A 14406-nucleotide genomic window follows, 5' to 3' on the forward strand; every position below is an offset into this window, starting at 1 on the left:
TAATAGCAGAATTTATCAAATTTGACTGATATTAACAAATAAATATATTTATTTGACATGCAATAAGTTAATAAAAAAATCTCAAGTTACTTGAATCTGGAACTTCAATGAAATCGAATCCAATCAGAAAAGCTAAGAAAAAGAAAACAAATATTAATTTGAATGAAATTTAAGAACTTATTTTATCAAAATTAACAAACCAGTAAAAATTATTAAAAAAAAAAAGATGTTAATGAAATTACAAAAAATAATGATTTTACCTAATTAAAATTAAAAATTCCTGCATGAGATATACCATGAGATTGAAATAATTACACTGAAAAAGTATATGATTAAAATGAAAATAGATTATTATCAATACGATAAACATACATTTTTTAAAAAATAATCATTAATTTGAAGGTAGTATATGATTAAAATGAATATAGATAATTAGTGATAAGATAAATATATATTTTCTATGACAAGAAATTGATTATAGTTTTGAAGGCATAATCAAGTATAGATAAACAATAATCTTAAAAATAGAATTTCTTTTTATAAACACAAATTTAATTTTTAATTTAAAAAATGGATGGGATTTCTAATCAATGAGATTTTTTCTTGACAATTAAGAAATTCCAAATGACCAAAAGTTAGTATTTGATCAAAATTGACTTAATTGCGGTCAAAAATTGTTTTGGTATATATATAGAGATGTGAGTAAAAGGTGGATAAGAATTCCAGCCCTTGAATCAGATTTTAGTGATGTGGTAATAACTAAAAGGAGACCATAGAGATAAAAAGACGAGTCGAGATAGGAAGATAATCATCATGCAGCACAAAATTCTTGCAATCTTGATTTCGCATGATTTTTAATTACAATCAGATTTCTACCATAAATGGAAATTCAATCTTTGACCCAAAACCCTTTTCTGCCCTATAAATCAAATTCAGACATCTCTCATTTGCATATCCCAACAATTATCTCCTGTGAGATAAAAATGGCGTATAAGTTTATCAACATCTTCTTGATTCTCAGTCTCCTACTGATCTCTTTAGCCACTGCCTCTCGCCCTCATCAATCTACCATCAAAATCAGTGCCATCAAGGTGAGTTTTAGACATAATTTGTGTACAACAACTTCTACCAAGAAATTTCACCTCTGCTGTCTAAATCTTGATTTTGGTCGTCGCCCCCAAGCTTATATAAGTTTTAAAAAAACCGCAAGTCTTTATTTGAGTTTGATTCTCTATACGCCGTTCAAATGATTCTAAGACCGATTGGAACAACAACTAGACAGTCAAATCACGTGTTTCTCAAATTAGGTGACGGCATCTTGGAAGGTCTACCATATCGGTAGACAGACAGATGCAACTGCCCATACCCTTACTAAGTTCAAACTGGAATGGATTTACCGATTCAGAATGTATTTTGAATATCCTGAGCATTGACTCTCAGAAAACCCTGCTTTGTTCCTTTTTTTAATTATTTACTTTAATGAAATGTTTAACCATTAAAAGAAAAAACAAAATTCTTTATGAACAGGATGCAGAGGTAGAGGGCATAGAGGTTGAGGAAGCAAGCTGTGAAGGAGTGGGGAAGGAAGAGTGTTTGATGCGCAGGACTTTGGCTGCCCACATTGATTATATCTACACAGGGGCACATCCACCACGCCGTCACCATTGAGGCTTGCCTTTTTTAGGAGGCTAATGCGATTTTGCCTCTTGTAATAGATAATAATGGTCACAAATACCTTTTCAGAGCATGATTTCCCATTCTTAATAAAAATTACATCTCTTTCAACAGGTTGCTCTCTCGAATCCTGTAATTGTGGATAATTTCTTTCTTTTTCTTGTGTGTGTCATTGCATCATGGAAAAACAACAGGGTAAACTTAGAATACAACAGAAGATGCTTCAAACTGTATAACATTCTAAGCTATGAATTTTGATAAATATGACAGTGAGTTCGTGTCTGGGAGAAGGAAAAAAATGAACTTTGATTCTAAGTTTCAGGTACCAAGTTTACCTTAATTCCTGGAAATAGCATGCAGAAGCAGGAAATCCAGCTGCTCCTTTATTTTCTGTGCAGTCAGATGTTAAACAGCAACCGGTCCTTATCGAGCCAAGAACTCGGTGCAAATGCCACTGTATTCTTTATACTATCAGAATTGCTTCCTTGAAATTCGAAATATGACCAAAAACTTCCCATCCTTGAAGAAGCACAAGCAACAAGTAGAGGAACTTTGCAAACAAGCTATTGCCCAGTACCTACCTATGGACTACAAGAGGCGTGCCGATAGTTCCTTAGAGCATTGTGCAACAGAAACGCCCATCACTTCTATGCAGGCAACAAAACTCGGGTGTTGCCCAAGATATGCAAGAATAATGCAAGACATATAGTAAGAATAACAGAGGACTTGGCCGCAACATATCTGACAACCTGAAATCCCCTCTCAGCAACCTCATCATGAACTGCATTAACACTCATTTTCAGTCCCTCGGACAATTTCCACAATATAAACTGGACCACGGATCTAACTGTTTCAAATGTCACCCTTCCAGTCACATCAAGCACAAACTTCCGGTTGCTAGGCACAGCCAATGTTGATGAGACACTATCTATCCACCCACTATTCTGGAGATCCTTGGAACCGTTCATCACTTTCATTTTTCTAAAATGGGCTTCTGGCTCAAGATCCTTCTTGTTCTCCAAGAGAGAAGCTTCACTCTGATCAATGATCGAATAAGATTCCTTGGATTCCAAAGGAAGATCTGATTTTGAAGCCGTCAGCACCTGGTGAGACGTCTTAACAAGAGTTTCAACTGCCCCATTACACAGGGAAACCAGGACATCAGTAACCTTATTTTGATGTTTAGGATTGGTCAAGCCAGAGAACATCTCATCATAAAAGTTAACATCCATAGTTTTATCCAGATAAACTGCAACTGCAGTGCTTACAAAATTCTTAATACAGTCGGCCACTAGCACTCGACATTTATCATCTGACACCACCATGTCTAACCATCCAGGCAAAGTCGAGGAACCTGACTTCACGAACGAAGCACCCAAGTGGTCGTTTTCACTTGACCCTTCACTAGCGCCTCCATTAGCATAAAACCCCATAACTAAATTCCTAGCAAAACTACCAACAATAACAGAAACAAACCCTGTCCCGGCACTCGACATCAATTTATCCACAACCTTGTCAGAAAAATTTGAATTACCCACTTCTTGATTCTCACTTCTATCATTCTCCACCTTATAACCCCTCAAAATCCCAACAGTCATGGCTCGAGAAACACGAATTACTGAGGCTGAAAACTCCTCAGACTGAGCAATTTTCGACAATTGCTTCAAACTATTAGGAATTTCGTCCGAATCAGACTTCAGAAACTCCTTTAAGTCCCTTGACACCACAGAGATCGTCTCAGCAGAATCAGAAATCATTTCAGCAATTGAAACTAGGGATTCGAATAATTTCAAAATTCTCTTTCTTTTCCTGGCTACAGAGGGCATGTTATACACTTTGTACACACCATAGCTCGAACACCCAACCAATCCCAACAAGATTATCCATTTTCTCCTTCGACGAGCAAAATCCAGACCCCTTATCACCAGCCCACTTTCCATATAACTCAAATACATCAAACACCACGATTCCCAAACTCAAGAATCCACAGCTATACTCAAACGGAAACACAAACAATTAAAAAACAAAACCCACCCCCACAGCTCAAATCAATTCAGCTGTAGGGCTCTTGCTGTCATAAAAGCCAAGAAATTGAAAAGGGTTTTTCGATAACCGAAAAAAATGGCGTCGGATAAGAAATTGCAGATACCGAGGAGCAATTATTGCAACTTGAAGATATATTTTCCTATTTCTTACACATACTAATCACTATAATCCATATATGGAGGAGGGTCAACGAAATTTGTATACTGTATAGCTATAGGAGGAGAAAAAATGAATTGCTTTCAGTAAACGCACCTGTGAACGATCAATCTTTGTGAGGAGATGGAGAGAAAGAGGGAGTAAGAGAGTTTTAAGGGGTTGTTTGTTTGTACGTAGTTTTATTGTGGTGCACAAATAATAAAGGAAAAGGAAAAGAAAAAAGAGGGAAAATCAATGGAAAAGAGAGATACGCTGGAAATTGGAATTTCGATTGAGATCGAAAGATGACTGATTTTTCTTTGTCTTTCTTCCAAGACATGAGGTTGTCCTCTGACATAACAAAATAGGTATTGGCCGTCCAGGAGTTCCTCTCACGTGTCACTGACGGGGAAATCACGTGTCAAGATTTATATCGATTAATAAATCATTACTGATTTTTAATCTTTTTATAATTAAAAAATCCAATTCATCCCATTATTTCTTACAAGCATGGTAGCGGGCCGAATACGAGACGGATTGGGATCCGTCCCACCAACCTCGAGTCCTCGACTTGTATTCGAGCCCCATCCCATCCCGTTCGATGCTTTCACTGTTTCCACCCTAATCCAAAAATATGGGGACAGATCTGACCCATTTGATATGATTTTCTCAACCTCTCTCTTTTTCTCTTTTAACTCGTTTGATTGAAATAAAATTTAGAAATAGATAAATCTCAATTTTAAAATTTAAAACTTGTGAATTCTTAATTTATTAAAATACAAGGATTTGAAATCCTTGGATTTAGAATTATCCAAATATGTTCAAAAAATTTATTATGAAATATTTAAAATCGTATATTTCAAAATTTTCAATTCAAATAAAACCTCACTGACGTTGCATAAAATAATCAATTAAATAATTTATTTATGTTTAATAAATATATATACGTTCATGGATAGCGTGCACGAAATCAAAACAATAGTAAGTTGTATTAGGAAAACAAAAATTGGATAGCGTGCACAAAATCAAAACAATAGTAAGTTGTATTAGGAAAACAAAAATTAGGGATAATTATGCCTTTTTTTTCCTTATAATTTAGAGTAGTTATAAGTAAACCTTGTGGTTTGAAAAATTATATCAAGCACTCTTGAAGTTTGCTTCCGTTTAATAAATAGGTTCATTCATTAGTTAAAATTCACCAAATTTGTTGATGTTAATATAGCAATTTGAATATTCTTTTGAGAATTTTTATTATATATTTAATTTAAATTTATCCTATCATCTATTTATTTTTATATTTAAAATAAATAGAATCTAAATAAATGTACATGGACACGTGTAGGTACTAGTAGCTAGTCCATGGTGTATGTTCTTGCTGCTTTTCAAGTCAAATCGAATGCCGTACAAGTCTGGGTCTGTGTAATAAGATCGTACCCCAACTAAAAAACTACATAATAATAGCAAACAAGATCAGGTTCATACTCAACTCCAATTTCAATGTGAATTCAATTATATAAATAATTAATAATTGTTTGAGATTTGAAAAATTAGAATATTTGAAACTTGACCCGGCAATATAGTGCGCCATGACTATCAGACTTTTGATCTTTCATAATTTAATTTACTAAAAAAAGTACTCGAAAATCAAGTTTGATTACATTCAATCAAATCACACCATAACTATATTATAATTTACCATACAATTTAAAGATTATAATTCATTATAAAACAAATGTCGAGTACAATCAGACTTGATTTAAACAATTTTTTAAATAAATTACATGAAGCTTTTCTAAAATTTATTATAATTATAATTACTCTCTCGTTATTTGAGAATTATCAATAATCTCACAATTTTAACGCCCGTCCAATAATTAGCCTATTCCATTATTCCCATATTAGATTTTCATTTACTTTTTATTATAATCTGATCAAATCACCCTTCTGAGTTATAAAATAATTTTACTTAATATTTTTATGAACTAAAAGGGCAAGAAGAATATTTCAGATTTCCAATTTTTTTTACAATTTTTCACTTTCCCCCAGAACAAAGTGCTCGGATGTACATCTAAAGATTATATAATTTTATTAAATATCAAGGATATTGGTATTTCTTTGAATAACGAGAAGTATTCATAATTACATCAAATTTCAGGAAAATTCATTGTAATTTATTTATTTATTTTAGTTCATATTCTGAATAAACCTATATATTTTATTTAATTTCTAATTGAGCAATTGAGGATGGAGAGTAGAAGAAGTAGCGAATATGAAATTTAATAATTCATATATTTTCTTGGCCTACAACAACCTTAAGACCTTCAATTAGAATAGGGCAAGTCCGCCTTTACCTCTATATATAGCAGCAGCAGCTCTCCATTAAATTTTAATTAGCTTATAGATGTTGGAAATTCATAACTTTGCATCTATCAATAAAGTATTGGCTCAGTTAGGGTTTATATCTCATAATTTTAGAAATAATTAATAAAGTTATGATATTGAATTTCGCATCTAATCATGTGATATTTAATTTATTATTTGATTCTTATTCAAAAAAATTGGTATAATTAATTGTTACTCAAAAGGGTAAATTACAACTATCTCCTCGTTATTTGAAAAATTATAAATATCTCTCTTGATTTTAACGTCTGTCTAACAACGAGTCCGTTTCGCCAGTCTCCGTTAGGTTTTCATTCAATTTTTGTGATGAACTAACTAATATACGTTTTTGAATTATATATTATAAATTTATATATTTTTTAGAATTTTTTAAAATATTCTCATGGACTAATATTTCGTATAGATTATTTATTTTATCCATCCTCAATTTTTTTTATATTATTTTAAATATAATAGATATATATACAAAAAAGTAGTCAAAAGTTAAATAGTATTCTCCACTTCACCAGAGAGTACATAATTATTATTTATTAGGGAATATAAATTCATAATAATGCCAAGCCTCAGAAGGGGTAACTACAATTTTCCCTATTTAAAATTATAAATATGATCCCCTCGTAATGCATTTAATCTATACATAATTATCTAGTAATCTTTTAAAATGATATAACTATGAAATCTTGAAAAAGAAAAAGAAATATTTGTGAGTGGATATCTGCTTTCAAGTAATTTATTTATTATTTATTTTCTTTTAAATGCACTAATATTTGAATATATTCAGGATATTACAATCAAATATATTTATAAAAAGAAAACTATTATAATTTTGATTCCCAAGTATAAGGAGTAACATTTTTATTACCGTAAAAAATTAGGCTTGTAACTAAAAACAAATTAGCATATTGAGGGCAAAATTTGTCGGAATTCTCAATTTTGTTGGAGAACATCATGTGATCTGCACGTAATCTAAATAAATTTGTGAATTTGGCCAAATTTTACTAATTATTTTGGAAAAAAATATAATTTTAATCCTATAAGTATGTGCGTATCAATTTTTTGTCATGTTGGAATTCATTTTTGGTCGAAATCCCCAAAAACACAAAAAAAAATTATAATTTGAGTTCCAATGTACCTATAAATAAACCTCACGACTATTTCAAATTCCCAAATTTTTTTTAAATAATCAATAAAACAAAGTGTTATTAAGAATTAACTCAAAAAAAAAGAAAAAAAAAGAACGTATTGGAACTTAATTTTCATAATAATAGAACAAAATTATTGTTGGGACCAGCAAGACACCTAAACGTTAATATCACACCATCAAATGGCCTTAAATTTCAAACCTACCTATCTGGATAATTCAACTTAAATGACATTTCCCAACCCAAAGCTAGCTACTAAAATTCAACTATAAAATAAAGGCCGAAATGTCATTGAGGCACGCCATCAACTTCTACATCAATCAATTACTCATCACGAAATTCATAATATTCAAACAAAAGTCGTTTCTATGTTACTTTCAAATATTTGAGTTTGGTACATTATAATTCATTAATCACATATACCACACCAATTCCTATGTGGTGGCTATGGAAATTTCCCTCATCTCATACCTTTTACTCACCCCCCCGTTGTTTTGGGACAAGAATAGAAAAATAGTACTGAAACCAAAATCCCATATTCAATTAGATTATTTTTTTTAATGCAAATCCAATTGTTTTTTTTTTTTTCATTTTATATATACGTATCATGAATGTGTACAAAATCTTTCTTTTGAATAAAATAAAATAACGGAATTGTGATTGACATGTATATATATATATATATATTACATAGTCAATACATATAATTATATTTACGATAAAAAATCAATCTGTTCTAATATTGCCCTGCGGCGGCATTTATTCCTATATATATAGCAACCCTATTAAAATACCATGGAATTGCACTTGCGTTTAACATAAATGATTTGAATTGAACCAAATACATAACAGTTTAAATTTGTTCGAATTATTATTGAAGTTTAAATTACATTTGAATTTTATCCTTATTGATCTAATATTATTAATTTAATTAAGTTCAAACGATTTTAATTGGATAAAAAATAAATCAAGCTCAAATATTAATTTGATATATATTTCTAAATATATTTGTTACTTAGGCACTAATTAGATCGAATTAAGTCAAATTAAAAAACTTATCAAATAAACTCAAATAAATTTTTATTGATCAAATTCGATAACATATCAAGTAGTTGAATCTATTTTTCAACTTCAGTCTAAGCATGTTGGTTGAGCATCATCTGTTATAAACTCATAAAAATACTATACCACGTGAGACGCACAAAAATACTATATAGTTATGAATTTGTAAAGAATTTATTAAAAAAATACATCTGTGCCCGTCCAGCTGCGCCATTGGTTCTTCTTAAAAAGACAACGCATAACTTTTAGTCTTGCCATAATTTTGATAAGTCCACTTCCAAGAAAAACCATAACCCTACGCTACCTCAAAACAACGCATTCCCACAGTTTATTTTATGTCCTTAATTAGCACTACTCTATTATAAGTGAAAAAAATCTTATTCAAATTGAGTTTTGGTCAATAAATTATATAATGAGGAAAATATATTTAAAGTCTAATTGATGTATAATTGCAAAAGAAAATAATAAATTTATCACACTTATTAAAAAAATTTCATATATTGGCATTCAAGATTATCTGTCTATATATAAAAGATCATTTCATTGCAATTTTCCAACCACACTTTAGAAAAAAAGAAGATAAAAGCGTCTTATTCTTCTAAAACCCTCAATCATATTCCAGCTGCTTCTCCTTTCTTCTTCAAGCACAAAGACTCCATCATTCCTAATTTCCGACTTACAGAAAAAGCTGCGGAGCAAATCTTGCTGTTCATGGTTTAAGAAAACAGGCAAACATGAAACCACAAACAAGCCAGAAAAACAGGTTTCTCCGGCTGATCGCGACTCCCTTTCGGGCCCTGTGCAAGGCACGAGACTTCTACGTGAAAAGCATGATGGACTGCGCCAACAGCAACATCATAGGGTTGCAGGGGACGTCACAGGGTCCGAGCCTGCCGAGGAGCTTCAGTGCCAGCTCGGCCCGGTCAGACAACAGCGAGGACTTCCGGGAGCTGGTTCGGGCCGCATCAGCCCATGGCATCGGCAACAGGGCTGATCTGGAGGCGTACATCAAGCAGGAGATGTTGAAGGCGAGGACGGGCTCCGGCAGCGGGCCGCGGGCCATGTCGGCGAGGAGCATCAGCGTAGCGATGGGCCGGATTGACGAGGACAGCCCCTGTTGCTATTTTGGTGAAGACATCAATGGTAATAGTGTAATTAATGTTAAGAATGAAATGAAGTACCCTAGAAGTAAGAGTCATGCTGTCGCAAAAACACCCTTTTGATGTTTTAGATTTAATTGCATTTCTAATGTTGTAATTATGCATTTTTGAGATTTTAATCCTATAATTTGTTAAAATTATAAATTGATTCTTCACATTTTTAAATTTTATGATTTTACGACAAATTTGGCTGGAAAATGATACTATAATTTCAGCCAATTTTGTCCTAAAATCCCAAAATTAAAAAAGTGAAGGATTATTATACATTTTTAATAAATTATAAGACTAAAGTGTCAAATAATTATAATTACACAACTAAAATGCGATTAAACCGATGTTATATTACATTGTGACAAGGTTTTTAGGTGAAGGTAATAATCAATTTATTTTATTTTTTCTTTTTGGTTTTTAAGGAATACAGTTTATATAATATTTCATGTTGATGGATAGAAAAATGTGGATATTACGAGTCCAACCAATTGACATTTACTACACGGTTTTTTTTTTTTAAAATATTTTTAGGACGTGTGTATTTTTAATTTGTCTTGTGTAATTATAGGGTGAGTAATTGTTTGATTGTTTTTCTAAAAATATGAATTATGTTTTAATTTAAAATTTTTATTTTTTTGTGAAAAGTTTATACCAATTATAACGTGCAATCAATTATCGTATAAAAGAAATATATATATATATATATATATATCCTTGGAGAATCTATTGCTAGTATAATGTCTATTCTCATAATACCATTCTTTCATAAGATTGGTGAAGAAAATATAATTTTTTGCTACAGCTATTTATTATAGTAAAAAGAGAGTAGTCGTGGCAAATACCAACTAACTACAACTCCACAACAACCATTAGTCATTGTCTCTGCAAGTGAAGTCAAAACATTAGCTATAGTTAAATTTCAGAGAAAATGTTTTCGTCATAATTAAAAACCATGACAAATATTAATTAGTAGTATTGTTTACTATAATTTTTAAGTCGTGGTCATTTATAGTGTAGCAAATCAATTTTTTCGTAGTGAATTTGTTGAATTCTCTAGTCTCGATCTCCTAATAAATTATTAATTCTTGGCTATAAGGGTGACTGCTTCACTTGGAGCAATGTCAAGCAGTCACCATTTTATAAGCTCTGACATCTTACTCATCCAAACATTTTAAAAGTTTATCTTTTAAATAAAATTCAACATCTCGTAGATTTTTAGAGTGTTTTTGGAGAATTGTTATTACATTCAAAAATAAATCAGCAACAATAATTGATTCAAAGTCAACAAACAGCTCAAAGAAAGTATTAAAAAAAAAAAAAGAGAACGTGGCATTTAGAAAAATAAAAAAACTAGACCAAGAAATATAAGATACAAAAGTCAGCCAGATTAGTCAAATAATCCACGGCTTGAATTATCTCAAGATAACATAATTTTCTGGATATTCTCTAAGTATGAACTCCTAACTGTATATTTTTGGATAGTACGTACGTATATATTATATATACGTATATGTGTATGTCCAAAAAAATTAAAGCACAATAAATTATTTTATTTACCAAATTTCCCAACCAACCAACAATTAATTTTGATTCTTTTGAACGATTATGACACGTATAATTTTTAATTACTACATGTATATTGTTACAGTGTACAACGTAGGTTAAAATTTTGCAATTAAAAGATTGTGAGTTCAAATTATGTAAATATATGCATTTAATCTACTATTTATAATATTATATTATTTTTTATTTATTTTGAATTTATTGCTTGATTTATAAATATTTATATATTACATATTAAAAATTATAATAATAATATATTGAGTAATTTAAAAATATCGATGTATATGTATATATATATATATATATTTCCTTTTAAAAAAAGACAGGTTAAGAAACCCAGTTTATTCCTGAGATGCCCCCACCAACACAGCCATGAAAAAATAATGAAATATGTTGAGCCTGAACTAGTTAAGTCATATCCTCATAACTCTTATTGTCGCACCTATGATTTGAATTTGAATTTGAATTTTTTTTTTTATGAAAATGTTTGATGGGGTTAAAAATATATTATGATCAATGTGTTTATTTTCATATGATTAATTAAGCCTTGTGAAGTATTAAATTCTTTTTGTTCGAAAATATTAAATTCTTTTTTTATGAAAATTTATAAAAAGGGAGTAAATTGTTGTTGAAATGTAAATGTGAGTGACCAAAATGATTTACATCAATAAGTTAAAATTTTAGAAAGATAATTTAAAAATATCACATAATTTGACAAGATTTATGTCACTTATTGGTACAACATCACAAAATATATATCCTAAATTGCATCTCATACATCCAATTTAGCAAAATTTTTAAAGGGCTAAATACACAATATTCCAATATTATGTAAAGATGTATAAAGATAGTTTGGTTAGAAAAAATTTATTAGACTTGTAATAAATCAATCGGAGATAAATACAGATTCTGATTCTAGTTTTTTTTTGTTGATATTAACAAATTCAGTGAATTTTTTACTAATGGAGAGGGGTCTATTTGTTAGATAAAAACAAATATCATGAATAATAAATATAATTTTTCAAACTATAAGGGGTCGACGTGTCATTATATTAAACTTCAGAGGAGGGCAATGTAATATCCCAAAAAAGAATCATTATATTTTATAATTGATTAAAGTAATTAGATTTATCAAATTTTCACTAAAACTCTATATGTCAATAAAAGATTATTGCAATCGAGTATTTTTGACAATCTTTCCCCTTCATCCATGTCGATTACCATACAACCCCATGTGAACAACTTCTTAAAAATATATGGGATCCATTTTTTTTTTTTTTAATGAAGTAATATCATTGAATTATTATTAATTGAAAGAAATTGATTACAATCATTCCAATCGAATATCAATATCTAACAAAAATTATTACAACATCATGCTCTTGATCAATAATATCAAATATACTAAATCTAACCAACACCTACTATTACAGTAGAAATAACACATATTATTCAATAGACATAAGATTCTACACAGAAGGCGGAATTCGACCAATGAGCTTCAAATTATTTAATAGGCATAACATTCCACACAGAAGGCGGATTCGACCAATAAAGTTCAAATTATTTAATAGGCATAACATTCCATACAGGAGTCGAAATTCGACCAATGAGCTCCAAAATCCCTTATGTTCCGGACAGTTATGACTAATGATATGGGAACTTCTTAAAAATGCACAATGCTAATGGAATCTCCGATATTTAGGAGGAGGGATTGGAATGATTAACAGTTGGCGGAATTGATTATAATTAAAGAAATCGAATAATATTTTTTAATTAATACAAAAACTGAAACTTAACATAATGGTAATGGATACTAAATACAAAAATTGAAAGTTAACATAATAGTGGGAAAATTGTATATTGTCAAATATATTATTTAACATAAATAAATATTGAAAGATTCACAATGATTTTGGAGGTATATATTGTTAAATATATTGTACAACAATTCAACTAATGCTTACTTAATTATCATCATGATTGGATTTGGTAATGGTTTAGTAAAACATTAATCCAATTAATGTTAATAACCTACAAATTACAATATTTTTATAATTAAAATTAAAAAAAATTGAAATTCTGAAAATTCAGCATTCGGTCAATACAAGAGGGGTTGTTTGCCTATTTTCTATATCCCAGATAAATACATTGCAATTTGCCCATAAAAAAAAAAAAACATGCATTTATACTAAGACAATCTATAATTCGAATCATGAGATTTCAACATAACCACAAAACATGTAATATTATGAGTACAAATCTTTTATTACTATCTTTGACCTAGATTTTCATACTAGAATTCTAAACAATCCTATATATGAATCTAAATTGATATAATTTAATTTCCTTCCATATTTATTCAATTTTATCTACTATAAAAACCCCTAATCTCTACAAACATAAACACGAAAACATAAACAAAAACAGAAAGAAAAAGAATGAGTTCTTCCCTCTTTCTTCTTGTCTCTATCTCAGTAGCACTCCTATGGAGCTACCCGGTTTTTGTTGAGTCGGATCTTCGAGCTGACGCTCAAGCCAAAATTCAGGAAGCCGTAGCAGCGACTCAAGCCGTTATCCAGGTGGTTAAATCAGTGGAAACCGGCGGCAACAAACAAATAGTGGAGACATGCATTGAGGTCAGCAGCGACGCCATTGACAACTTAAACGATGTCAAGTCACTACTGCCCAAGGCTCGCGACCCGCGTAGCCTTGAGACTGTGAGAGTCAGAGCGACGGCGGCGTTTACGGACGTCGGCACTTGTGATGATGAGTTTGGCGATCGTGAGCCGGCGCAGGTGGCAGCAGCCACCAAGAAAGCTCAAGATATAATTAATCAGCTTTTAATTATTCTTAATAAGTTGTAATTGAGGAGGGAAAAGAAAGGGAGATGAGTGTGCCTGTCTTCATTATCTAATAAAACAATGCGGTGATTTTGTTAGTTATTAAAAGGATTTAATAATTTTGTTATTGGAACTATCATCGTTTTTATATTTAAATATTTAATTTTTTTTTGTCAACTTATTATTTAAATATTATAAAATTTTGTACTTTATTATTTATTTTAGTTAAATTTTTTTGTCGAAAAGCATCTCATGCAGTATATATGTGATATTTAAGAGTTATGTAATGTAATAATATTAATATATGCACAGTTTGTGATGTTTTTTTGATAAAAAAATCAACAAAAAAATAATTGTATATAATAAAATATAAATTTGATAAAATTTAAG

General features: G+C 30.4%; 4 protein-coding genes across 4 annotated transcripts; 3 read left to right on the top strand and 1 right to left on the bottom strand.

The window, feature by feature from the left end:
• The first annotated feature begins 921 nt into the window (after positions 1–921).
• LOC105159089 (phytosulfokines) lies at positions 922–1787 on the top strand. The gene is made up of 2 exons (XM_011076035.3): positions 922–1091; positions 1528–1787. Exons 1-2 carry the CDS (start codon positions 984–986, stop codon positions 1666–1668), a joined length of 249 nt encoding a protein of 82 aa, XP_011074337.1. The 5' UTR covers positions 922–983; the 3' UTR covers positions 1669–1787.
• A 400-nt stretch (positions 1788–2187) lies between these two features.
• On the bottom strand, positions 2188–3762 carry LOC105159090 (Carbohydrate-binding protein). Its single transcript, XM_011076036.3, has one exon. The coding sequence runs from the start codon at positions 3627–3629 to the stop codon at positions 2322–2324; it is 1308 nt and encodes a 435-aa protein (XP_011074338.1). The 5' UTR covers positions 3630–3762; the 3' UTR covers positions 2188–2321.
• A 5230-nt stretch (positions 3763–8992) lies between these two features.
• On the top strand, positions 8993–10054 carry LOC105159273 (uncharacterized). Its single transcript, XM_011076282.3, has one exon. It carries the CDS (start codon positions 9194–9196, stop codon positions 9680–9682), a length of 489 nt encoding a protein of 162 aa, XP_011074584.1. The 5' UTR covers positions 8993–9193; the 3' UTR covers positions 9683–10054.
• A 3560-nt stretch (positions 10055–13614) lies between these two features.
• On the top strand, positions 13615–14040 carry LOC105159274 (pectinesterase inhibitor-like). The gene has a single exon (XM_011076285.2). It carries the CDS (start codon positions 13615–13617, stop codon positions 14038–14040), a length of 426 nt encoding a protein of 141 aa, XP_011074587.2.
• The last annotated feature ends 366 nt before the right edge of the window (positions 14041–14406 follow it).

This window comes from Sesamum indicum, linkage group LG3 (assembly GCF_026168435.1).
Source record: "Sesamum indicum cultivar Baizhima isolate 11 linkage group LG3, ASM2616843v1, whole genome shotgun sequence".
NCBI classification, from domain to species: Eukaryota; Viridiplantae; Streptophyta; class Magnoliopsida; order Lamiales; family Pedaliaceae; genus Sesamum; species Sesamum indicum.